Below are 27835 nucleotides of genomic sequence, written 5' to 3' on the forward strand. Positions count from 1 at the left end.
ACTTCTGCCTGTAACGATGACTAGAGGGAAAGAGTGAAGTAACATATGCATCAGCTCCCTTCTCCCCATTTATTATCCAGGAGAAGCAGAACTAATTAAATATCAGCCTCAAACAGCCAATTCTTTCAGCATGAGGGAGATTGTGAAAAATCACATTCTCCCATTAACTTCCCATGCGGTACCAGAAGAGCTAAGTCAGAAACCCACCAGCCTGCAGACACTTTCTCCTCCAATTTACATTTTAATGGAGGAGCAGAGGACTTACAGCTAAGTGCCAGGAGCTGATAGAGCTGTGCACATTCTGAGGGCCTAATAAATGCACCGACCCATATCTTTCCACATTTTATGGGACAGTGGGGAAAGCTGCTGAAAGAGCTCATTTGCAGCTCCGTTAATGACACTTTGTGGGAAAGCAGAGGAACATGCCACAAATTGTTACTTGCTGCTGCATTTGTGGGACAGTTTAATCTACCATTTAGATAAGGAAGGAGCCTGGGTTCTTGTGGCAGCTGGACCACTGGGCCCTGTCATGGATTGCCATGGTCAGCCTTGAGCTTTCTGGGCCATTCAGACAACTTATAAAAGCTACAGAGGCAGTAGAGGAAAAAAATAGCATTTGAATTGAGGTCTCATGTAATTAGGTTCTCCTGAGTAACTGTGATCAACTACAGAGGAGTTCATAAAAAGTTCTCATCTGTGGCATTCATTCCCTCTGATCTAACCCTGACACTGACTGAAGCTATTGGATAGGTGTTTCTCCTCCTCCTCTTATCACAGAGGGGAAGAGGTAGAGCTAAAGGGAGCCCCATGCAGCTGTCCTGCTCATCAGCCTTCAAAAGCAGAACAGCTCTGCAGTTTGAGAAAATGTCAGCTTTTATCACCTACATCAGAGCCCTTCCAGCCACATCTTGTGGCAGAGAACAGAGGCTGAAGATGACATTGGTAGGTGTGAAATGGGTAAGAAAATGAGCTATGGAATAGACAGAATTGTTTAAAAAGAACATTTCGAGAGAGAAGTTGGTAGAAGGGGAATGAGGTTTGTCCTCTGTTCCATGCAGCCTGTGCCTCTACCAGAGCTCACCAGCTAACCAGGCCCTGCAGAGACTTTCCAAAAAATCCTTATGAGATGCTCTGTCCATACCCCCATGTCTGTGATGTTTAATCAAGGTAGAAGATTCTCAACAGTTCCCTTACACCAAGGGAACTCAAATCCAGTCCAGGTCCCTATTCAAGCAAGCAGTCACTGCAAATGGCCATGTACTCTAAATGCCGAGTTGCATTGGAAGCAGATTAATCCCTTCTTATCTTAGTATTTCATTTTGGGGATCTTGAGAGGAGAAAACCACAACTACTTAGGCTATTGTAACCCAACCCCGAAGCAGCTGTTGGAATAGTCACTGTACGCAAAGTTGCAGTAGTGATATTTTCAAGAGCTGTGATTTACCTGCCACAGAGATACAGAAAGCTTCAAAATTACTTGTCACATTTAATATTTTGTTTGTTTTTTATACCAAAAACCTCACTAAGGACTTGGAAACTTGTACAGTTTCTTTCTTTTTCTTCACAGCCTCAAGATATGCAGTTTCAGCCATACTTCCCATGGCTCTGAGCTGCTTCACTTGCTAAAGAGAAGCTGATAACAGTATTATCCAGCAAGAATGTTTTCTAGGGTCATAACTGCTTTGAATCTAAATTATTAGAGTTTGTGTTTATAAAGCTATTCTCCATCACCCCAATCTTACACCTTTAAAGCCAATTTACTGGCCTGCGTTATGCAGCTGAATACCAAAAGAAAAGGGGCAAGAGTCAACGTGGAAAAAAGAGCAATTTAGCTCCACATGATTGTATTACCCTGACATTTTAGCAACTCTTTAAAATGAAAGAAACACTGAGACTGATATCCTTACTGACTAGGCTGGTGCCCTTTCAATACCAAACTGATGAACAATTGTATTAAGCTAGCCACATATTTATGAATGCTCTATAGCTTAAGAGATTGTTATGAAGCAATGAAAGTTTACATGGATAACTAGAAGTGTCAGAATAATATTACACAGGCACCATAAAATTGAGTATTACTGATTTGAATCACAATCCAACTACAATAAAAGCCAGTGCTCGTTTTGCAGCTTCACCCTCACAGTAAACTTCAGTTTTCCAGCCCTTTCTCACCACCTGGTGATTCAGCACAACAAGATACTCTACAGATGTATTTTTTACTTAACTGATTTGTATTAGGAAGCAATAGACTTAAGTTTAAAGTATGGTAAGAAAAAGTCGAGAGATAAAAGTAGGCAAGAGACAACTACAGAAACAGTGCAACAGTAACATGAGGTGTTTCCTTTGCTGAGGAGAAAATCTGCACCAGCAATTTCCCCACTGCCTCATGGGTCCTTCCAAGAGAAGTAATTAAGTGTTATGTTGTCTAGAAGAGACACATTTACATTGATCTCTTACCAGATGAGAATAAGAAAAAGCAGCTCTGTCTGGTTATCTCCTCTCCCAGACACCTGCCTGGCTTCCAAAGAGAGACAGAGCTGGGCTAAAACAGGCCACACATACAAACCCCTTTGCAAAAGAAATTAAATCTCATTTCAGATGATCCATCTCCCATCAAACACTTAAAACTGAAAGCTCCTTGGAGCAGGAATGGGAGGGGCTGCCAAAAAAAATCATGTTTCACACAGCATCCCCCAGAAACACAGGAAGGGAGGCCAAAGGTAAGTTTTCAAGCTACACCCTACCCCTTCTGTGCTTGGCTACTCTACTGACATCTCAAGAAGCACTGATCTCTAAGGGAAAAAACTACTTTGATTTTCATTCAAGTGAATTCAGGCTTTTCAGTAGCACTAATAGAAGGAGAAGTCCATTCCCCCTAGAAAGAAGCAGCAGCAGAGGACTTGCTGGGCTGCTCTCACACACAGCATGAAGAAATAGACCCAAAACTCTCTTCTAAAGTTCTGCAGAGCAAGAATTAGATCTCTTCTCTGAAGCTGTGCCTTGACAAGCAAAATATTTCTGAAAAACACATCTCTGGAAGCTGATCTGTTACCAGAACTTGACACTTCTGGACAAAAAGCTTCTCAAAAAAGCCTACTTGGAAGAAGAGACAGGGAAATAGAATTACAATGGATGACCAAAGTGTTTTGTTCCCTCCTGTAACTCTGAGTTAGATGCACTCAGTTGTCAGGTGTACAACTCCAGTGGGGAGAACATAGGAAACAAAGAGCCAAGAGTAAATACACATTTTTAATCCCTACTATAAATGAACACGTGTACAGCACCATTACCCAAAACCTGGCCTGCTATCTCTTCAAATGACACTACCCTTTTATGATAAGCACTCCTAAAACCAGCTTTGCTCCTAGAGATTATTTCTAGGAGCACTAAGGACACTGAAACTACAAAGTCTCCACTCACCACAATTCCCTGGAATTCAGCAGTTCTGAATTTCCAGCTGCTGAGCACTCCTTAATGCTTCACATCCCACTCACCTCCTCTTTCTGACAAACTGCCCTGCGTTGCTTTACTAGGACAGAACTGCAATCTAAAAGTGCTTAGGGAAAAAAAGCCAACAGCTGTGTTAGCCACCATCCCTTAAACATGACATGCTGGGACCATTGGAACCTCACTCAGCCCCCAGTGTCTCAGGTGCAAACACTTTTTTCATGAAAGAAACATGAGATCTCAGCTCTGGGATTATTTTCTTTCAAGAAATAAAAATAGAGTCAAAGTCTGGAGAGTCTCAAACTTCAAACAGGTTGGATTGGAGGTTGCAAACCAAGCTTAAACTGAGAAAGATTAGGCAAAGTAAAGCCAATGTATTTTCTGTCTACTCTCACTCTTATTTCAATAAAAGAATTACTTCAAGAGGAACAAAACATGAAAAGTTCTGGCTGCAGCAAACAGAACTTCACCCAGAAAACTGTCCCATCAAGACAGAAAAATCCCTGCTTGAGAAAGGGTTAGTTTACAGAAAAACTCCACCATGAGCAATTCAAAGAAGTTATTAAAATGCTCAAAGTGATTCAAGTCTACCCCCAAGTTGGCTTTGCAACTTTTAACATCGGTGCCTAAGTTCAGGCACCTCTCTAGAAGGTTATTGCTGTTGTTAAACACCATGTAAGAACAAGCCCCTTTCCCCTTTTGGAATTAAATCATTGCATGGTGCAGCACTCTGCCATTCTGAAGCAGTTTCAGGTAATATTCCTGAAATTCCAGCCTCAGAGGTATAGCTTTGCAGACAGGGCACATAAAACTCTGACAGAGCTCTTACTGGGAGTAAATAATAGTGGCTATATCTAGAAAACAATGGCAGCCTACACACTGCTTGATAAATATCCCCTATTAAGAAGCTCCAGCATTTTACAAGCATACCAGATAACTAGCAGTAACACTATAATCAATTTTAATTCACATCAAAAGGTGGTTTTTCTTCTTTCAAGGGAGAAAAATCATTCTGCAGCCAAGTAGTTGTAAGCAGAAGTTACAGATCTCTGAAAAAGTAAGATATATTTCAGCTGAAATACTCAAATCTGGATTATTATATTGTGTTTTCAAACCTGTTAGGAATTCCTGTCTAGAAGTCAGTGTGTCTTCACAGAAACACATCCATTCTCATCCAAACCACTCTATTACAGCAAGTGCTTTCTTACCTAGCTGCCTCCCGGACCACAACACATTGCTCCAGCAAGGTTTTCTTCACTCAGCCATAACCACCCAGGCAAAACTTCTGCTCCTAAAGAAAGGGATATTACCCCTGTTATTCACCAACACCACAGCCCTCCAGCTTTACAGGTGAGCTTCCTTCTGGGGCAAACTCAGCTCAGCTGGAGAGCAAAAAGAGAGGCCTGAAGGCAACTGGTGCCCATTAGAAGCACAGGGCACCTGGAACAGCACAAAACAAGAGCACAGGGAGACCCAATCTGCTACCAATAGGACAGAGCCTCTGACGTTGCTCTGGGCAAAAAACACAGCCCTGCCAACAAAATTGTGGCAATAAGTGTTAATATCATGACATCTGTAAACTGAAAGGGATTAAAAGGCATAAAACATACCAGAGAGGTGTCTTCTCTGGCCATCACAGCATGATTTGTGGGAGGTGACAGTGCCCTGACACCACTCCAGGTACTTTGTTTACTTTGAGATGGAAGCAATGGCATAAAGCAAAGCTGTGTCAGATAGGAGCTTTATCAAAGTATCAAGAAGTATTTTCCTTCCCTCCTGGCATGCTCTGTTTCCTGAGGTTAGGAAGAGTGCTTGTAGCACAGAGTCGTGACTGCTCTGCATTCATCCATCGGGTAATCCTCACTCTCCCCTGGTTTCATACAGAGGACTTAGTTGCCTAACTCAGGCTCCAGTACAATTCTGGTAGCAAGGTATCCAAATCCTTCTGTAGGTTTAGCCCTCAACATCCTAATTAAAGAAGCAGCTGCTTTTTATGGCCTTATGTCAGCCTGGGATAATTTTTCTTAGTTATTGAAAACAGCTGCTCTCGTGATCAGTACACTGAGCATCTATTTTCCCTTACTCCAGTGTCAAACAGCTTCACTGCAACAGACAGGAGACACTGAGTTTAACAAAATAAATCAGTGCTAAGTAGAAGCAGAAGTGAAACGGAACAAATATTTTGGCATTTTTTAGCAGTGCTACCTAATGAGACAAAGCACATCCTCAATCAATTCGTTCGCTGTCGCTCTGACACGGCATGAAAAATGAGGAAAGCTGTACAAAAAGAGGGCTTTTGGAACACTTCAAATCTTCCCTCTGTGCTGTTTGCTGCAGCTAAAAGCTGCTGCAGCAGAACACTTTACCAAAGTGCCCCATAGCAGTGAAAATGCAAGTGCCATCACAAACATATATATGCAGAGAGGAACCGCCTGAGGTTCAACAAGGACAAGTGCAGAGTCCTGCAGCTCAGGAGGAACAACCCCCTGCACCAGGACAGGCTGGGGATTGACCTGCTGGAGAGCAGCTCCAGGAGAGAGACCTGGGAGTGCTGGTTGATAATAAACTGAATGTGAGCAGCAATGTGCCCTCGTGGGCAAGAAGCCAATGGCATCCTGGGGACATCAAGAAGAGTATGGGCAGCAGCTTGAGGGAGGTTCTGCTCCCCCTCTACTCTGTCCTAGTGAGGCCTCATCTGGAGTCCTTCTCATGTGGGTTAGAAATCAGTAGGATAGTGTCATGTGCATCACATGTCATTCCCCAGGGTCTGTGAGTCTGGACTGTTGCACAGCCCAGATTGTCTTCAGCTGCTGCCGTTAACCTATTCTCAGAGCACCTTTGCAGGATTTGAGTGGCTCCCAGCCTCCTAATCCAGTTGCCCCTCCTGTGGGTGTGTGTTAGGCAGTTTCTTGGAAGGAAGCAGGTGCTTTTCTGGTTTGTATGGCATTGCCAGCTCTTCTCTAGAGAACCAGGTAATTAATTTAGGGAGATTAGATCTCAGCAGATTCTTGAGAGACTCTAAAATTTTGCACTACTTTCTCAAGAGCATTTGTAGATGTTATTTATACCCAAAAAAGTGTCAGAAACTTCATCAGGAGAAGAGAAAATTGCTAGTGAGATGTCCCTACACCACCATCTGTTGCAGGGGCCATATGGGAAGCCCACAAAGGCACAACAAAGGAATTGAGGGATGTTGTGACAGCAGGAATCCAAAATTATTATTACAGCTTTTTGGGTTTTCCTCAATATTTAGGAGCTGCCAGAGAATTCGTGAGCTGAAATCTGCATCTTTGATATACTCAGTGCTCTGGATATGAACAGCACAGGAACTAACGTGGATGAAGAGCCAAACAAAGTGCCAACTTTTTGACAAAGCCACTGCGTAGCACATTTGAATTGCTGATAGTGAAAGAGGGCTGTAAAGCTGATGAGTTGAAGGACCCTTTCCATGTACTGTATGGATAAGATCAGCCTTTTAAAATTGCCTTGTTTTTAATCTTAAATTTTAAGAGCAGTTCTCTGCCATTAATTTTCTTGCTGCGTAAAACTGTCTCAGGAATTCTTCATCTTAGTGCCATGTAAAAAGAAGATGTTAGGGACAGGGACATGACTGATGATGGTATTTAAACAGGGTATAGAAAGCATCATGGCAATTTAAGCAAGGAAATGAAGAGCCATGGGAATAGGAGCCTAATTCACCCTCTTTGCATTGGGGTCAGACCCAGTATTCATCAGATCACTAGGGAAATGTCCCAGGCTTGCCACTGCCTGAGAAGACAAGTAAATCCCAGCCCCACTGAGGGCCAAGTGTGGGACTTCAGTTCTGTTTCTAAAAAAGAGAGTGATTGGGCCAATTTTGAGTGCCACGGTTAACGTGTCAAAGGTGGCAGAAAGTTACTACAATGAGAGAAGATGCCTGAATAAAGAAACACAGCCAGTCTGACACCCAGAGGTTATGCAGCATCATGCTTTTATTTCACAAGATTCAGTTCCATTTTGGTAAACCAGCTTTTTGAAAACGCGCCTTAGGACCTGGTGCAAGCACCAGAGTCTGCTCCTGGCTGCCTCCTGCTCCCTCCCGCAGCTGAGGGCTGACCACGAAGCACCGGCTGAATCCTCAATGCTCGGAAAAGGGGGGTTCTGAGTAGCCCAAGAAGGTGGATTATGCATCTCTCTCCGTTACTTTGGGAAGTTTCAGGTGTATTTTTGCCTAAGGACAATACTTAGGGGAGTTTTACATGGATCAAAAAGCTCTAATGCTCTTTTAGACAAACCTCTGTAGAATTCATGACTAAGTACTAGATAATACTGATTCAGTGGTAAAATAAATCTTTTAATGTGATTCCAAGAAACCTACTGCTAGTGTTCACGTCTGATTAAGCTCCATAAGTCAAGCTCTGCAATCTATACCAAATCAGCTGCTATCAGTAGTGATTTCCAAAGGAGTTTTGACCATGCAGGGACTGCAGGAGTTGGCCTGATTAAACCATAGTGAGTTTCAGTACGTAATTCGAAGAGGCTAATTACAAACCTGAAGTCTGACGATGTGAAATCCCTTCCCTGCGCTGCTCCTGTCGGGGTTTGGGCAATGGTTTCTGTCAACCACCACCCACCTGAGCAAAGGACGCGCTCGGGGCTGAGAGTTCAAACTAACCCACACGTTGTAAATATAAATGTTGTTGTTAGAAGATCACAAAGGATCACAAAGGACCACCAAAGACCACAAAGCCTAGCAACTAAACCAATATGCTGAACTAAGGCTCATTTCTCTCCCAAGCAGAGGGAAAGGCATCTTTCTCGCTGACGTAGAATCATAGAGTCATTTGGGTTGGAAGAGAACTTAAAGATCATCTAGTTCCAACCCTCTTGCCGTGTGGGGTTTGCCTTTTCCATCTATAGCACAATCTCAAAAGCATCAGGGTAGAGCAGAAAGCCCGTGAAGACGCTGTCGTCCTCAGCACTGACGTACACCCCGTTCCAGTCCCGCGCCACCTCCAGCCACACCTGATCCCCTGCGCTCAGCTTCAGGATGGTCAGGAAGGACGCCTGATCGATCTCCTGCCCGTAGAGAGTCTCCCGGGCTTTGGCCACCTTCCTGCTGCGGGCCACGAGGCTGACACGGGCCGGGCGGCCTCTCACCGTCAGGTGGTAGGCGAAGACGTAGGCCCCGGGCACGCTGCAGTTGAATTTCCCGGTGGCAGGGTTGTAATCTGCCTGGTCGTTGTACAGGATCTTGTCGAATCTAATGGGGACGTTGGGTGGAGGGAAGGGCTTGGACAGGCCGGCGCTGAAGGCTGACCGCAGGAGCTTGGCGGTGTCTCCTCGGGCGCCCTTGGCCCCACGGGAGCCTTTCTTTCCCGGAGCCCCTCGGCCTCCCTTGCTGCCGGCAGCCCCCTTGGGTCCGGAAGGTCCCGTCACGCCGGCGGGTCCCAGGTCCCCTTTTTCACCCTTAATTCCTCGCTCTCCCCTTTCTCCCTGTTTTCCATCCACGCCTCGAATACCCTCAAGTCCCATCTCCCCTTTGTTCCCCTTTTCTCCCTTTGTCCCCGCTTCCCCCCTTTCTCCCTTCGCACCTCTCCCCCCTGGCTCCCCACAGTATCCCTTGTCCCCCGTGTCTCCTTTTTCCCCTTTGGCACCCTGTCCTCCATCCCCTCCCGGCTCTCCAGCATCCCCTCTGTCTCCTTTATCTCCTTTGGTCCCATTCTCGCAAGTATCCCCTTTGGACCCTTTTTGTCCCTTCAGTCCCGGGAAGCCATAGCTGCCCTTACTGCCTTTCACTCCAGCGTCACCTAGGAGAAGGGAGAAGTGGAGAAAAAGCAGAAACATTCAAACTGGATTGTTTTGGAGATGGATGGGCATTGGCAACAGCAAAGGGAAAGGTCAGTGCAATATTTCTGGGTTTCCCAGCCCATGGGACGTACCTTGTAGCCCAGGTTTGCCTGGATAACCGGGATTGCCACTCACTCCTCGCTCTCCTTGCTCCCCTTTGCCTCCTAGGACATTTCACCGTTAGTATACTGTTGGTGGTGGTGTCTGCAGCACAGCAGTCAATACACAGAAGATGACTGGCACCATTTTGCATGCATCCCTCACTTCATTAAGAAACCAGACATGAACATCATGTGTTTTCAAGAAATGAAACCACGTCTGAATCTCACAGCACCGAGCACCAGGCAACAGCATCTCACTTGAATGTTGGATTTCTGACTCCAACCAGTGCCTCACTGGGAGGCTGTTGCTGCTGTTTAATGGTGAGATGGAGATGACAGCTCTGCATTTCTCACCTCAGGATTGACAAGTCTTGTTTGAAGAGTGAATCAAACCCTAAGAGACTGCACTGAAGGAATTGTGTGGCCTGATGTTGCTGGTATCCCCCATAATCAGCTTTGCTTTGTCTTTCTCCACAACCAAAGGGAGAAGCAGGACCCTACCAGTGGTGTGTGGCAGCAGGACAGAGCCTGAAATGAAGGGCAGGGTTTCCTTTTGGTTACTGCTGATGGATAATAATTGCTCTCCATCACAGCTGAAATATTTTTCCCTGAGCTACTTATATTGAAACGCAGCTTCTACATTTGCACATAGCTTCCATGATGGTTTTCTCCTACTCGTATCCCTAATCCAAAGCAAACTGAACTCAGTTTTTAAACTACTATTCCCACCAAGGAGTTTTGAGTGAGAGCATTTAAGAGCAGCTGTCTGTGCGCACACTGCCACCATCTGAGTTATTGTCTCTGCACTGATGCCAGCTAAATCTCTCAAGGTGTCAATCCAGAGCAGTACACTCGATTTCCTTTGAAAAATAGTTTGTCCTATAGTTTAGTGGCATTCAATGAGGACAATAGCACCTGTTTTCAAAATGAACAGTTAGTCTGCTTTACCTCTTTCTCCTTTAGAACCCTTTGGACCTGGAGGACCTGGGGTTCCTGGCAGACCTTGCAGACCAGCATCTCCCTTCTCCCCTTTGGGACCTGTAATGTCATCACATCAACACAATTATCTTAGGAACTCCAAGGTTTACACAGCTCCCCAGTCTCTGCCTTTCAGCTGCTGCAATCCTCAAACCTCACAATTTTCTATTTCACTCTCGACTGTAGTTAAAGCCTTTTTAAAACCAACTTTCAGCCACCTCAGAGCCACAGGAGCTCAGACATTCATAAAACATCAGAAGTAATTTGTCTTTAATATTGGAATGCATCTAAGGAGCTCTCATAACTTTATATGTGTCCCCCTCCTTAAAAAGAATTCAGTGTGCAAATATACAAGTGGAACCCAGCAGAAAGCTCCTTGCTGCACAAGGGATGGGTTGAAAGCCAAGCATGTTGGCTTCAATCTATTTTCTTTTTGATCCACTTGGGAATCCCAAGACTCTCAGTGCACGTCTGGGAGCAGACCATGGCAGCTTCAATCATCTCAACACAACCCATTGGACACAAGGATTTTTCCATCAACCCTCCAGAGACACATGAGCTCAAACTCCCTCTGCAGCACTATAACTTCCATTAGCCAATCCCTCCTGAGCTGTGGGCAGTGAAAAGCTCTCGAGTACGTGTATTAAAAGAAAATTACTTGACAGTTTTAGCACCTTTCCTCAGGTGAATAGTTTCTATCTCCAACGTTAGTGCTGTTAAAGTGAACATTTGCAGTATTCATTACAGCAGCACTGGAATTAGGTGCTCTGTAGATATGTATTTTAGCAGCAGATAAAAGATACACAGCACGTCTGATCAAATATTGAGGTGCTCTATGCAGAGCTGCCTCTTGTGAGAGCAAGGATTTCTTTTACAGTTTGAACCCCAAAGTTATTGTTTGTATTTAACTCTCTCTTTTCCAAGGAGAAAAAAAAAAAAAAAGCAATCCAAGAGGAAGAAGCTTTTTTCCTAACCCTCCAGCAAAGGTGCAAAATTGCTTGCAGGTGCTTTTGAGGGTCATAAAGCCACGGTTGAAGTGAATGTGAATCTGTGGCTCCCAGGGGACCAGACACAGGGACAGAGAATGGAGGAGCACAGCAGCTCCACACCAGTGCCATATGGACAAAGCTCCTTTTGGGAGCTTCCCCACTCATGTCGGTGTTTGACAACTGCTGGGATGTGGCTAACGTGCACTTTTTTCACTCTGCCTTTACACGAGGTGTAATGACACTTGCAACCTCATTTCTTCAAGGAAGAGCAGGAGACTCCACGACAGGGTTGATGAGGTTTAGCTGAGAGCAGCGATACCATACCTGGGGGTCCCTGCTCCCCCGGCTGCCCCCGCAGCCCCGCGGCAGACGGGCAGCAGTCGCAGCAGTTGAAGAAGAAATCGGCCGAGTCGAGTGTGTAGTTCTCGAAGGGGAAGAGCGTGGTGGCCCCTCGGGCTGCAGGGCTCAGGGTGGGTAACTCAGCTTTGGCCGGTGCTGCCGGGAACGGGCCCTTCCCAGCGAGAGGGGTGAGGGGAGGGTGAGAAGCGCCGCTGGCCACCGGCTGGAAGGGCTTTGGCTTCGTGTACTTCACGACTGGAGTCACCTTCAGTCCCGCGTGCACAGCAGTAACAACCAGCATCACCAACGCTGAGACAGGCCCCGGGGAGCTCCACATGTTGGCAGCTATAGGGTAAGACAGAGGCAATACAAAACAGCTGCACGGCACCCCTTCAATTCACACGTTCACAAAGCCAGAAGATTTGTGTGAGTAGTGCCAGGCACATGTGGGAATCTGCCTGGACAACTATGTTACAAAGTCTCCCTTTTATGGGGAAAGTAAACCCATAAAACCTCCTGCCTGCTCACTCCTGTTGACCATCACCCTACAGGGCACTTGTTTTTTGGCTTCTCCTGGTAGCTGTGCCTAGAAGGGCTCCTGTGGGTAACAGCAGAAGCTCAAGTGACTGCCTGAGAGTTACATCATCACTGGGACACACGACACTTCTGAGTAGGAATAATCGGATATTTTTTGATTAGGAATAATTCGATATTGATTTCAGAGTCCAACACAACAGCATGTTATAAAAAGCTTTGCTCTAAAAGAATAAATGGAGACAAAATGAAACATCAAGTGTTCTGAAATTTTTAGAGAACCATAGAGAGGTTTCAGCTGGAAGAGACCTTTAAGATCACTGAGTTCAGCCTTTGTCCCAGCACCATCAACCACTAGACCATTTCCCCTAAACACCTCCAGGGACAGTTCTTCATTACTGAGAGATTTTCTGGACTTGCCTATTCTTGTACTTTTTTAGAGTGTTGTTTATTCTTTCTGGGAAAAAAGAATAAAGTAAGAAGCACACATTTTTCCTATAGGACAGACAACCCCTCTCAGATGACTTGTCATATAAAGCATCTTTGTTTCTTTTTTAAACCAGTGTACTGACCTGTAAATACAAACAGAAAATACTCCTTTTCTTGCTGAAGCTGTAATCTAACCTTCCTTAGCAACTAAAGCACTTCATTACATGAAAAAGTCACCAGGAGAAACACTGGTGTTTGCCTTCCAGAGGGGAAAAGGAGGTCTGACCCAGTCAGGTATTTGGTGGCTGCATTATCATTTTTCCGTCTTCATTAATTCAGTTTTAGAGGAAAGGTTCATTATTTTTTCTATTTTCACACAAAACCAAATCATTTCATGCAAAATTAAATCTGGACAAAATCCCCAGTGATCACTGTTGTCCATTGCTGCTGCTCAGCCCATTCATCCCATCGGCTCCCATAAAGGACAAATAATCCCTTCTCTATGTGTACATCACATTAGGACAAGGTACCAGGCTCTGACGTTTGTCATAAGCTCATATTTGCTCCCAACTAGTCCCTGCCAACCTTACCATGAAGAGTTTAACTCTGGCAGCACAGGTAGGCAGAGAGGAGCCAGACCTTACAGCCAGCAGCAGGGAAGCAGCTGCAGAGAAAGAGGGTCATCTGCCATCTGGGAAGAGAAAAAAAAAGCACTAAATTCTCCTTTTGAAGGACACATTAGTGCAGGAGTGGTCTGCTACTGCTGGAGATAACAAAATCATCATTTCCACTTGCCTAAAGCCAGTAGCAGAAAGAAACTGTGACTTAGAACCGAGTAACTTCATGGGGAAATGACAAATCAGTTTTCAAATCAAAACCGTTTCCACGTTTTACTGTCACAAACCACTTCTGCAACAAGTTCTATAAGCAGATAGTCTCCAGTAATGTACTCTCCAGACTGATGGATTGCCCTCCAACACTGGAAGAATATAATTAATTACAGAGCCATACCTTACCAGTTTGTTTAGAAGATCAATTGCTCAGAGCAAGGAATTGTTACACAGATTTTCAATATAACAGGCAAGGCTGTTCCTAAAACAGTTACTTCTAACTAAAACTGAGATTTGGGATTTTTTTCATTACATCAGCTCCCCACCACTGATTCCAAACCCTGAATCCCCTCCCCAGGAAAGGTTACAATTCACAGTGGACACAAAATAGGAAGAACTCAGTTTTGCTGCAGTGCCATCTCATTCAGTGCATCTGTATTTCATTGGATCTAAATGTCACCTAACTATCTGCATGTGTACCATAGTACCATTTGAATAATACACCTGCTGCTTTGTTTGATTCCTAAATTTGCAGCATTTAGATATTCACAGTTCACAACAGGTATTTAACCCCAGTCTCCCAGCTTCAATAACTTTCTGTTATGTCATTATTTCAAGTTCCTTAGCCAGGGGAGGAAAACCACTAGCCCTCACACAGCCTGACATTCATAACAGACAGCAGCTTTTCCTGAGACACATTAGATAGCCACTATGTTTGAAATGCTATGACTCCAATGCAAATATCCCACCTGAAGACTAAACAAGCAACACATGCTACCTCCTACCTTATAAACCTTCCAGCTCCCAGGACGACCCCCCCTCAACAGCACTTTGAAAAAGACAGTCTTATTTTCGGATAAAATCAGTTTTATTCGTGTAACAGCTTCTCCCGTGGCCAATGAGAGCCTGTGCAGTGTGAGGAGAAGAAGAGGGGATTGGCAAAGTCCTCTGAAAGGAGCAAGGTGACATTGAAACCTGAGGACATTCAAATTCCTTCCCTGGGCTGGGACACTGCTCTTCACATGGGACTTTTTTTTGGCTCTTCCCCCAAAAGCAGTTTACAGGGCTTTAGGGACATTCCTCTTTCAACTCGCAGCATCATGCTTTGCTAGCAGCAGAGCCAGGGAGGATTTGTCCCTTTGCTTCAGCAGGGTCCAGGATTCTCACTCAAGTGTGTACTTGTACTCTCCTCCTTGCAGTGAGAGTTTAGAAGGGGTAAAAGGGAAATTCCAGCAATAGCTGTATGGGACCATGAGTGGATGTGTGCATGTGCCTGCATGGAAATGCACCCCAAGGGGAACTCAGTCCCAAATCCAGGCTGTCCAGATAAATGCAGAGATGGAGCAAGGAAATGCTTTCCTCTCCCTCTCCCTCCAATGCAGAGCACGTACAGGTGGCTATGCTGAGAACAAAACCCACTGGGAAAAGGGACAAACCCATCCCAGGAGGGTTGCTGCAAGATTGGTCTTAGTAAAATTGATAACCTCTCTGCATCTCACAGGCTAATTGATTTTCCTTGCCCCTTCCCAGCAATCACACACTCGTCTCTTTCCCTGGTGACCTTAAAATGGGCCAACATTTATTCTTAGATTTGCCAGCCTGGTTCAGAGTGCAGCACGAACCACAGGGATGTGAAGCTGCCTTTCATTGCCTTGTCTCGCTGAAATATGAGCAAGGAAACCATCTGATTCAATCAGTCTGAATTTACTACATACCAGCACACTCAAAGCTCAGCTGCCAGACAAGAAAAGCTGCTTGTTTCAGGCAGGCTGGAGAAAACCATCAATTCTCCTTTAATGAAAGCGGAGAGAATTGTAATCCTCCGTGATTTATTTGTGGCCACCCTTTCCTGCACACCAGTCTACAGCTTTCAGCAATAAAAAGTTGATTAAGGAAAGGCTATCACTAAGAATACCAAGCTAGATTGACTCACCAGCTTTTCAGGCTGTTCCAAAGAAACCAGTTAGGAATTTTGCAGTGGGATGCTCCAGTCCCTTGTAGGACATGGGCTTGTCACAGCTCCTGCAAGGGAACCTGCATCAGCACTCACTGATGCCCATTCATACTGCTGAACAGAGCTGAGCAGAGCTCTACCCTAATATCAAACAGTTCTCTTTTAAACATTAATAACTCTTTTCAACACTGTAATTGGGATCAATGATTTAAACTGAGGTGAAAAACATTTGTGTCTTTGGCAGCTATATTGCTGACAAGGTCACAGACCAATACATTGAAAAGGTAATCGAATCAGTTACGATAAAATCCTTATTTTGGTCTTAATTCAGGAATTTTTGTTAGCAACAGACATTCTCTGGTGAAGATTATCCATTTTTAACCAAGATTGCTGCATTTTACAGTGTTGCCTCCATATTCACCACAGCTACTCTTCCACAGTCTTCAACTTGATGCCATATTTGCCTCACTCTAAAGCTAAAGCAAGAAACACGGCTTTAATCCTGGGTTGGTGTGTTTTCCTGAATAGGTTGAATAGCAGCAGTCTGGAATAACATTATTAGATTAAGTGACACCTGCAGGTTTTTAAATGATACAGTGCTGACTGAATTACTGAACCAGTCTGGAAAAACTCACAGGTTGAGAGCATGAATTAAGATTTAGCACTAGATTAATCACTCTGTTCAGGAGTTCTGGATCTACATTTTACCGATATAAATGATGCATGTGGACCATTAAAATGTCTTCAAAGTACATTTCAAACACAATTCTAGCCTGGCCTGTTTGCAGATAACTTGTTTTTGACTGAGATTTGCAAAGCTAAGTTAAAAAAACCAAAAAAGCTGTGACCATGCTACTGATTTTGACCAGTACATCCCCCAGCCAGGGGCAGGAAGGGCTGTGATCTTCTCATAACTGCTGGAGCACTAAAAGCCCCCCCTGGGGCTTGGCAAATGCATATGCATGAGAGTCTATGTGTCCTGGAGGAAGCATTAACCAGTATAAAGCAATTCTCCAAGGAAGTCATATCCTTGCAACCCTAATGCCAGCTCCCCATCACTATCAGAGATGGAGAGAAAAGGAAGGACTTCACCAGAGACACTCAACCTCTCCCTTCCTCTGCAGCCTGAGGCCCCTCCTGGGACACTTTGTCCTTGTGGGATCCTCTCCCTGGCTGCCATTCTGAACCACAACAAACTGTGCAAATAGATTTTGTATTCAATTAATTCACTATTTCTGAAGTGAGAGCAGCAAAGGGCATTCAAAAAGCACCTCCCAGAGGGCTCCACTTCCAACTGTTTGCAAACAAAACCAGAAAATGCAGACCTGCAAGCACAGGGTAGACTGAGAAACTAAATAAAAAGCAAACAATCTGGTTTGGTAATACAATAAAGGAAAGTCAAGCAGTGGAGGAAATAAGGCAGGTTTGTAATAATAGGTAATTTAAAATCATAATGCTCAAGTATCAAGAAGGCAAACTGGCAAAGAGAATATTCACACAGAATGGGAAGGGGATAAAAATGGAATGAAACTGCATTCAAGATGGGTAGAAATGAACATTGCTGTGTGGGAAAAAAAAGAAACAATTAACACTTCTCCCAAGATTTCTCACACCAATTTATCAGGTGCCCTGGAAGCTGCCCTCCCTCCTCTCCCTCCACTAATTCTATTTTCTCAAAAGAAACTGTTCTGTTTGCCTTTATTCTTTGTCACCAAACAATTGAGCTAAACAGAAATCACACTAATATCCAAATGTCCTGCTGTGTTGTTGTTTAGGTGAGGGAATATTTCCACATAGGACAGTACAGTAGATAAATTAATCAGGTCGGGAAATAACCTTTTTTCCCTTCTCTGGTGTATGTAGTAGGCTGTAGCCTCCTAAATGTCACTCAGAGGCAGCAGTAAATGGGTGCCAGGAGTTCATCCTTGCTGAGTAACAAAAAAAAAAGCAGAGAGCTGTTTGGGGTTTTTAAAGACCTGCTGGAAAAGGTAAAATTTCTTTTTCTCCCCATTTTCCTTCTGACCTTTCTCTTTTGTTTCCAACCTGGAAGTCCAGCCAGCCCCTTTTTTCCAGGCCGACCCCTTTTCCCCAGGCTTCAAAGGTTTCCTTTGGGCCCCAACAATCTTCACATAGCAGGTGGCTCCATGTGTCCCTTGCAGCCCTAACCACCCTGCTTCCCTGCCATCTTCCTTGGATCCCTTTTCTCCCCAGTTAGCTCTCAGTCCTGCATCATCTCTGGGAGCCAGTTGCTCCTTGTAGCCTGCAGTTGCTGGACCAGTTTGTCCCCACTAAGAAGGAAGTCCTGCTTCACCACTGAGCACCTGATCACTCTTCTCCTTTTCATCTTCAGTGTCCAGGGCCTCCCTGGGGTCCTTTTATTCCTCTCTTCCCAACAGATCCTGGTTTATCTGTAAAAGGGAAAAAATGGTTAAATTCCCTTTACTAAAAACAACGTATCAGGATAGACAGCACACAGCTCTGCAGAAGAATCTTCACCAGTCAGCAGATTACATGTTCACCTAAAGAACATTCACTTTTCCTCCTGAGAACTAAGCTATAAGCAGCAAAGCAAGCAAAACAATATAAAAGGTCAAAATCTTTTCCACCTGGAGGTGCTGCTGTGCAGATGCCACAGAGAACAGCCCACTCTGGGGCCTGGAAGCTGGCATGTTGTGTGGTGTGCCCATGAATACAGTATTTGAGATGGTAGATTGCATTTTTGAACTAAACATTTTTGCAATTATAAACTAAATGCTTGAGATAAATAAAACCTGAAAATGAAAGAAAAGACCCCCTTCAGAATTTGTCTCTATGGTTGCTCTGGTTTCAGCTTTAAATTGGGGTCTTTCATTTGTGATTAAAACTTTGAACAAGCCATTTGTGGAGAGAAAGGAGCTCCTAGTCATGCCCAGTTTTAAAATGCTTGACTTGAACAAACGATACTGCCATGGGGATTGGCATTGGATGCAAAGGAATCAAATAACCTCCCTGTAAAGCCAGTGTAATTGCATTTAGTGTTATTAAGATTCAGATATCAAGGGGGAAATAAGATCAGAGAAAAGTCTACCTCAGTCTGTGTCAGTATATCCCACACACTCTACGCCATATGTTGGTTTCAATTGCCCAAGCCTGCAGTATGGCAGCACAGTTCTACCTAAATAGAGATTTATTGCACCTTAAAGACTAATGGCCAGAAGGATCCGAGAGCCACTGCTTCACATAAATAGCCATTCAGGGAGTTACTGAAGGCCTGTGAGAACTTCATGATACCTATTATGCTCTATCGAGTCAATCACTCTGAGAGTCCACAAATGCATATGTAAAACACCAGCACCATGTGCTTATTTATGTGGGGGACCAGAATTGGAGCACAGGAGTTATTGTAGCTCGTCAGGCTGAACTCCTCCACTGGTGCTGATTTTGGAAGCCAGTTTAGGAGTGTAAAATGGCCCTGCAGACAAATGCCTTCCCCTGTGCACCTCAGCACACGAGGCCCCGCTCCAAGCCCTGCTCCGGGGCATGGATCTCCTTTTTCAGGACCTACAGGTGCCTCTGGTCCTGACTAAGAAACACATCCATTGTGCTGGTCTGGAAACTCTAGACAGCCAAAGGGAGAAGGGGATAAAATTACCTGGCTCCCCTTTTTCACCCTGGTCTCCCTTTGTTTGTTGGGCTGGGGGGTGTCACAGAAACCCTGCTTTTCTGGTCTACTGCTGTTTTCCTTCAGTGTGTTTAAGAAACAAAATAGTCCTCAATAGCCTTGCCTTTGCTAATTGCAAGGAGTGGGATTGTTTCCCTCCTTGTCTCCAGTACCAGCTTTCAGGGAAGATGATATTTGCTGGCAGGGGGTCTGAAATCCCAGGCTGGTAGCTGATAGTGGCTCTTGCTTTGGTATGAGGGCTGTCAGCCCCCCCTCCTGCTGCAGTGAGGCTTTGCTGAGGATGCCAAAGCAGCTTGGGAGACCCCCATGAGCCAGACTCTAGGACCACTTTGGTGGGATGTATCCCCAGCCTGGATGGGTGGGGACAATGGGTGCCTATGGCAGGTCTCCTGGTCCCAGTCCTCATCCCCCAGTGCTTCTGGGATCAAAGGCAACCAGCTGAATGAACCACAAGAAAGAGCTTTCCCAGCAAAATGGCGTCTTCTGAAAGAGGAGAAGCAATACAGTCACAGTGCAGTGCAAGTACATCACCTGGAGTATATCCCCCAACGCAGAAACTTCCTTCCTGCCAATGCAGAAGCTTCTTTTCCACCCACAAATATGGAGAATGCTGTATTCAGAGGATGAGATGATAAAATGAAGAAGAAAAACTGTATATATCATAGAGTCTTTAAAGACAGATCTCCACTGACACTGTTTGCAAGACACACAGAGCAAAGTCTGCTTGACTGCAGCTTCTTGGAAGTTATATTTTCTGGTTGAAAACTCCTTTTTTGTGTTTAATATGTGAAAGCCACGAGACAGACCCAGTAGCTGCTACCTATGAGGTAATATGTTGCCTTTGTGCTCCTTCATGAGCAAATTCTGAGCTTAAAGTGGCCCTTTGTGATGTATGTCCCAGTAGTTCATTATTCTGAGACCAAACCACTCCCAAAGGAAGGACATCATGCCTGTAGCATATTACAGACCCAGCAGCTCTATGTATCCAGATTTATCATTGATTATGTTCAAATAGACACCTAATTGATTCAAAACATTTATTTCTTTCAGGCTGAATATTTGTGCATAGTCTGGTAGAAAATCACAGTGACCTCTATAAACAGTCATAAGATGCCATTTACCTTTTAAAATCACTCACACTGTGAACTATAAAATTGTGGTTTGGATAATATCACAGCAAGGAGATGAACTGTCAGAGTGATTTTATATGAGCATCCAACGATTAACTGGATTTTTTGGAACAATTTAAAGAGGCAAGGGCCCTTTCTGGCTTCTGGTGAGTGCAATTCAGCAACCAAAGTGCATTTAATGGAGCCAAAGTAAGGAGCAGAGAGGTTTGGTGAGATGGCAACAGCACACTTGGAGAAGGATGTGCTGGAGTAGTCAACAGGCTGATTGGTCATCCTGAGCATGGGAGTTTGCACCTAAGCACTGTAGTGTGTGTGGTCTTACATATATATATAAACATGTATATGAGTCTGTATATACAGAACACATCTCAGAATCTCAAGGGTTGGAAGGCACCTGGAAAGCTCATCCAGTGCAACCCCCCTGCCAGAGCAGCACCACCTAGAGCAGGTCACACAGGAACTCATCCAGCTGGGTTGGAATGTCCCCACAGAAGGAGACCCATCTGGGCAGCCCCTGCCAGTGCTCCCTCACCTCAACGGGGAAGTTTCTCCTTGTGCTTCTTTGGAACCTCTTCTGTTCCAGATTGTACCCGTTACCCCTTGTCCTATCATTGGCCATCACTGAGAACAGCCTGGCTTCAGTTCTCACTTTTTCTTTGCAAAGACCCTACAGGTCTGTGAACACCGATTTCATGGGGTTCAAAACTTGTTCAAAAATCACCAACCATCACTGTTTAAAAATTCGCTCTCTAATTCTCACAACTTTTTAATTTCTTTATCATTTTGACAAATCAGGTCAGATTTGGCCACAGAGCTGCTGCTGTCAGGCACAGATATTCTCATACCTGTCAAGTTCCCACAAAGTTCTATAAACAAATAAAATTGACTTGGTTGGCTGCCATGTTCTAGGAAGGTTTTATACTATTAGAACAGGCAACATTTACTGAAGGTGTGTGCTGGGATCACTAACTTAGTGGAGGCCTATTAATCAGCAAAGGGCAGGTGCTGTTTTCTAAGAACCTTTATGCCAGCACTGTGGAGTGAGACAAATACTATCAATTTTCATCTAATTATTTCAGCCAGGGTCTCTCTAAGCTCCAAACACCTGCCACTTTCCCTCCTGAAAGACAAACTTTAATTAAAAGCAGGATCTTATGCCTTTGCACCTTCTTTTTAAGAAGGGAGCTGTAGTGTCAAGAAGCAAGTCAGGCACCAATACTGCCAACCCTCGTAGTTTTGCCACAAGACTTGAGATATTTAGTGCTCTTAAAACTTAATCTCTTAAACCCCTGTGATTGCAGAAAATTGCAGATTTCATTTTAAAAAGTCTGTTCGGAGCCCTTTGTTAAAGAGGCTCAGACTCTAGGAGGCAAATGACAATAATCCCAAATGGGATTATATTTCAACATTTCCAGCCTCATAATTTGAGAAGAAAGGAGTCACAGTCTGTAATATTCAAGGGACATCAACCTGGGAACCACAACCATTTTCACATAAAGAAAGAAGCCGTGTTCCTGATTTCTGAGTCAGATTCTTCCTTCCCAGTATGAAAAAGTATATGTGTGAACAGCATCAACTGAAATACAGGGACATTGCACTTGGTGACAGACTCAGCCTTTTCCTAGTCCCCAGCTACACTACCAGGCTTTTAATTATTGCAGGTTTTAATCAATGCCTGTGTTCAAGTCCCACCTGCCCAAGAGATGGCAATGTCTCACTGTTAGAGGCAGCCTGGCCAAGGCTTTAGCAAAAGCTTTTGTCCTAAGCTTATAATTCCATACTAAATGCTGCAATCATCATCTATTTTAATACTGTGAAATCCAGTCAGCCTGAAACTACCCAAGTTAATAAGCATCTTGTGGAGAAAGGGATTATAGATCACTACAACAGCAAATTTCATTCAGCAGAGACTCGTGTCCTGCTCCTCTGTGGCACAATGTTGACAGGCAGTGACACAGACTCCTTTGCAGGTTATTTTACATCAGGAGGTGTTGCAACACTCCTTGGAAATAAGGAAATGGAAATATCTGCTTTCCTTTAACCCAAATTCTTCTTTGCTCTGGCAAATATATGGTTTGCAATACAGCCAAGTTACAGCACAGGTCACAGTGTTTTTTGAACAGGTGTGTGCTGCAACTTTAAAATCATGATAGGAAGCAAAGCCATGGGAACAAAATGGGGGTGTGTGTGGGTGTGTGTATGTCTGTGTGTGTGTGTGTGTAACACTAATGGTAGAAGAAAAGATTCCCACTGATATCTTTGGAACAGATGCCTAATACCTATACAAGGTGAAAATTAGCTATCCTAGAAACACAACTCCCCACTTAACAACAAGGGGAGAGGCAGTGTGAGAACAACTTGGTGCTTTGGGGCTCATTTCACACCTCAGCATGCTGAGAGATGAGCTGCAGAGGCAGTGAGATGCTCACTGGGTTTGCATCTCCCAGAAAGCACAACCACTCATGGTCTCCTGTGCAGTGGCTGCAGTTGCCAGTGTGGGGCTGGAAGAGCATCATCCAGCTCTGGCACACTTTGGGATAGGACTTTCATAAGGAGGAGTATTTCATGCTCTGCAGGGTTACACTACCATCCACCAAAGCACCATCCATCTTTCTCCTCAACACATTTATCCCAATTTCCCCTAAGGATGCCCTGAGAGGAGCCACCCCACAAACCTCTCCACCTCCTTTCTCCAAAAGACTAGCAGAGGGGAATGTACAATAATGTATAATAATACACAATTATAATAATAAATACATTATTAAAAACATCATAGCTTTTTAGGGCAGAAGCAGAGTAAGTTCCTTTTCATCTCTCACAGTAAGCCTTGAAAAGGGAGAAAGAGCAACACGTGCCTCAGTGGGGAGGGTTTCCAGGTTGCCAGGAGGTGACAGAACCCCGTTTGGACTCCAAATGTAGTGACAAGCTTTGCCATATGCCAGACCTCGGGATGAAATGTAGCATATTTTCACAAGCCGAGCTGAAAGAGAAAGAAGGGGTTTTCCACGTTGGCAGATGCAGCTGTGAAGAAACAGGGATGAGGGGGCAGAAACTGAGATGGAGAAGGATAACACAAGAGGTTTTGGAAAATGTGACAAACTGCTGCTTCAGGCAGAGGCTCAACACAAGAGGGCACTCCAAATGCTCCCAACAGCCCTCCCAGGGATGGATTTACAGGCTGCGCCATCTAAGGGTGAAGCACAAAGAGCCCAGCCCTAAGCCTCAATCACTCCCTCAGACCTCAGACATCCTGCTCAGCATCCTGAGCATCCTGCTCCATCCAGGGCAAGAACAACAGGATACAACAGACATTTTCCTGGGATCACTTACCGCCAGCCTCAAGATCAGAATGGATATTTTGAGCACTGAGTGCATGTGATTAATAGGTAACACATTAAAAATCAGGTATCTGTGAGACCTACACTTTCCAAAGCTGTTTCCATTGAGAGCAGTAATAAAGGCTGAATCTGTACAAAGTATAGAGGGGAAAACAAACAAAAAAAAAGCCCCTTTTTGGTAAGAACTGCTCATTTTAAGAAAATTTCCCATGGCAAACTGGTATCAGAATAAGTAGGACTAGTGTGCTCATGCAGCACTGTGAAAGAGTGTGAGGACATGAAACAGCTGCTGGGTGGAATTGTGAGGGTTTAAAACAAAGGTGCTTTCTTCAGCACCTAAGTGCACTTCAAAGTAGCTGCAAAACTGGCTGGCACTGCTCTTCAGTGGGTGATTCCTTCCAGACCACCACAAAGCACAGCCACCTTCCCTAGAGGGAAACTTTGAACTCCCAAAGCAACTTCACTTCTCTCTGAAGCACGCAGGGAGCAGTTACAGGAGCAAACCACACATTCATTTCTGCAGCTGTAGGCTGCTGCCTACCTTAGGGATGAAAGTAGGTAATTGTGCAGGTCATCCAGCAGACATGGGAAGAGGGATGACTTGTGTCTTGAAGGTATGAACACCCCTGGCTGAAGCTTAGAGCAGCTTTGCCTATCAGAAATAAAGACATTGTAGATGAGCCAATATGCTAAGAAGGAAGAATTCTGCAGTAACTGGACCTACTTGTGGATATTCATACAAAACCAAAACTGATTTGATTTGCATTCACTCCTCCCCTTGTTTTGTCTCTGTGATTATCGAAATGAATAAGCTTTGTAGCAAGTAGGTATGTCAATGAAACAATGCATTTTCCAGTTATGCTTACAGAAATAGGCATTATTAATCCATGAGCACAAATACACCTGACAGCTGAGTGAGGGTGTGAGCAGGGACGTGTTTGGATCTTCTATAGGTCAACAGCAAGACTGCAGTTATAACAAGAGATTACACACTTGCTTATACAGACCATTAAGCTAGCTGTAGCAATTTAATATTGTCAAAGGGACACATCAAGAACACAGAGAGATGTGAAGATCTGACTCACACAGGGTTATAGAGTCCACCCAGCCCTGATACTGGAAGCTGATTAGGCCTTTGCTTTCTAATTACTTGTACAACTTGGTCTCAGAATGCCAACGAGCCTCTCCTCTAGCTGGGGTACAGGCAGAGTTATCCCTGCTGGAATTTACCCAAAAACACCAGCCAATACTGATATTTATAAGGACAACTGGTAGGCTGCTTATAAATGATCCCAAATTCACTGTATGGTATGTATAAGCATTTTCCCATGCAGCATCATTTCCCACACCAGACCACAGATCACACCTTGCACAAAGTTCCCAAAGACATTGCACCACAGGGCAGGATCAGACCTGACCACTGCTGTCACCACTGTCCCCTCTGTGCCTGCCTGTGCTCCTGCACAGCCTTTCCTGCCTTACAGGCACCTTGGCACCAATTCCCAAAACAGAAGCTACAGATCAATGTTGTGTTCATCTGAAGCCAGTGGAGAGATAATCACCCAGAAATGCTTGTCTCACCTCACAGAGGTGATTGCTTTATCCAGTCTGCCCTATAATTAAGCAAAAGGTTGTTCTCTAATTTGTCAGGTTGCCCTTAAATTCAGCTTTGTCAGATCAGTCTGTGACTTTCAACAGGATCACAAGAGAAAGGTAACAACAAATTAGGACAATAATCAAAGGTTTAGCCAGAGCATCACCTCTGCCCAGTGCCCCAATCTGGGAGTGTTTTACAGGAATATTCTGCAAACCCAAACAAATCAAGCGACTCACTGACTCTGGAAGTTTCCCTTCCATTAACCAAGATAGCCTGACTAGCTAGGAAAGATCTGGAAAAAAACATATCCAGGTATCTCACTGTTGCAAAACCAGAGAAGTTCAGGACTGTGGTATTGTTAGGTTTGCAGGAATATCCTTAGGTCTGCTCAGGTACCAAGGCCTGGGGAGGACCCTGCAGGTATTTTCCTCCAGCACTTAAAGTGCAAATATACTTCTAGAAAATAAGACTACATGAAAAACAGTGCCTGTGAGACAGAAGATCTGTTACCTGCAGGACACAGGTGCAGACCATGTAGTGGAGTAATAAAAGCATCATTGTAGTGCTTTGACATGACTTAGTAAATACTTGACAATCAAAGTTTGCATACAAACACCCAAGGCACACGTTCACTATAACACAAAGGCAGAGGGATGACAAATTAATGTCTTTATTTTTAGATCATTCATCCCTATCTGCCCTCAAAGAGTCACCTTCATCCCTCACAAGCAGGCTCCCAGCCCAGTGGTTTACCTTCCTGGATGGATGAAGCCTACACATGTGAGTGGAATAACAGAATCACAGAATCCTTTCTGTTGGAAAAGACCTTTAACATCATCAAGTTCACTCCCTCCTCTCACCCTGCCAAGCCCACCACTAACCCCTGGCCCTCAGCACCTCAGCTCCACAGCTTTGCAATAGCTCCAGGGCTGGGCACTCCCCCAGCTCCCTGGGCAGCCTGGGACAGGGGCTGACAACACTCTCAGGGAAAAGGTTCTTCCTAATTCCCAATCTAAACTTCCCCTGGGGCAACTTGAGGCTGTTTCCTCTTGTTCTATCACTTGTTACTTGGGAGAAGAGATCAATCCCCACCTCAGCACAATCTTCTGTCAGAGAATCGCAGAGAGTGATAAGGTCTCCTCTGAGCCTCCTCTTCTCAAGGTTGAACACCCCTATTCCCTCAGCCCCTCCCCAGCACCCTTGTGCTCCAGCCCCTTCCCCAGCTCCACTGCCCGGCTCTAACCATGCCCCAGCCCCTCAGTGTCCCTCTGGCAGGGAGTGAGAGACCCAGCACTGAACACAGCCCTTGAGCTACAGCCTCCCCAGGGCCCTGCTCCTGCTGCCACACCAGTGCTGATAAAAGCCAGGATGCCCTTGGCCTTCTTGGCCACCTGAGCACAATAACTAGCAGAAAGTCATGGGCAGGGGCACTGCAGAAACCTTTGCTTCTGCCAGCAGGATCCAACTCTCAACACAGCAGTAACACTCAGTCACGGGGTCAGGCAGCAGAACAGTGCTCCCTGGCAAGAAAGTCACTGCTACAGAGGACACCTAAGGTCCTCCTCAAGCTCAACATCCATGTGTTGAATCCAAGTGGGTAAAGGCAAGCTGCAGGAGTTAGCAGAAGGAAATGTGATGGAAATGCCCCTGGAGAGCGGAGCCTGCCCTGGAGTGCAACCCAGCCACCCGCTGATCCCAGCTGGGAAGAAAGTTGCCTGTTGGCAAGTATTTCTGCAGCAGGGTGTGACAGAGCCCAAGGACTCATGAAATATTCAAAGACTATAGTTTTGACTTCATAAATGTTATGCTGGCCTTTATGGCAGGTAAGTGATGTTATTCCTGTCTCAAGGGGGTAACTTGGATGTTTCCTGCAGGAACAAAAGTCAACGCTCAAATACTGAGTAATAATTAACACAAATCCCCAGTGTTAAAACAGGGAAGGCAACAGATTGCCCAGAACTCCAACCCCGAGGAGAGAATGAAACAAACTCCCTTATTTTTATATACTTTATACAAATAAAAACTCTGGTATGACCTTTACCATGACAAGCACAAGACTCTTGGAGAACCCTGAGGTTCAAGCAGGTTTGGAGCCAGAGGCTATAAATCCCAAGGCAGGTGATGGCAAGGCCTAGCTTATTGCTGTTACTCATCTTTCATTGCACAGGTCTGTTTTTAAGGCACAGGGAGGCTTTTTCATACAATCATAGAGTCACAGAATGGCAGTGGTTGGAAGGGACCTTTAGAGACCATGCAGTCCAACTCCTCTGCCAAAGCAGCTCCACCTAGATCAGGTCACACAGGAACGTGTCCAGGTGTGTTTTGAAGAGTTCCAAGGAAGGAGCCTCCACACCTTCCCTGGGCAGCATGTGGCAAGGCTCCCTCACCTCAACACTGAAAGAGTTTGTCTTTATTTTTAAATGGAACTTTTTATGTTCCAGTTTCTTCCCATTACTCCTTGCCCTGTCACTGGCTACAACAGAAAAAAGTGATGCCCCAGCCTTGCTCAGGGCAAAAGGACCTCCACAGCCCCAGGGCCATCCTGCAGGCCATCCTTCCCTTTAGATTAAATCCTGTCCTACTTTTCAAAAAGGACTTAATAATGCTGAAATCAATTATCAGATAGTTCTGAACATCCTCCTTGGTGAGGTTCCTCCCTCTGGAAACAGCAGCCTTTGA

The 27835-nt window shown here is 44.8% G+C and overlaps 1 protein-coding gene across 1 annotated transcript; it reads right to left on the bottom strand.

The window, feature by feature from the left end:
• Positions 1 to 8340: 8340 nt before the first annotated feature.
• Positions 8341 to 12020, bottom strand: OTOL1 (otolin 1). Its single transcript, XM_010209455.2, has 4 exons — positions 11669 to 12020; positions 10326 to 10415; positions 9369 to 9440; positions 8341 to 9236 (listed from the first exon to the last, which is right to left on the bottom strand). Exons 1-4 carry the CDS (start codon positions 12018 to 12020, stop codon positions 8341 to 8343), a joined length of 1410 nt encoding a protein of 469 aa, XP_010207757.2.
• Positions 12021 to 27835: the final 15815 nt, after the last annotated feature.

The sequence above is a fragment of the Colius striatus genome, chromosome 12, assembly GCF_028858725.1.
Source record: "Colius striatus isolate bColStr4 chromosome 12, bColStr4.1.hap1, whole genome shotgun sequence".
In the NCBI taxonomy this organism is placed as follows: Eukaryota; Metazoa; Chordata; class Aves; order Coliiformes; family Coliidae; genus Colius; species Colius striatus.

Bases quoted from the DNA above. Each gene is read 5' to 3' on its own strand.
- OTOL1 (XM_010209455.2), bottom strand. From the start codon at position 12,020: ATGTGGAGCTCCCCGGGGCCTGTCTCAGCGTTGGTGATGCTGGTTGTT. The intron at 10,416-11,668 runs GTATGGTATCGC...ATGACATTACAG, and splicing joins GGGGGAGCAGGGACCCCCAG to GTCCCAAAGGGGAGAAGGGA. The intron at 9,237-9,368 runs GTACGTCCCATG...CCCTTCTCCTAG, and splicing joins AGGCAAACCTGGGCTACAAG to GTGACGCTGGAGTGAAAGGC.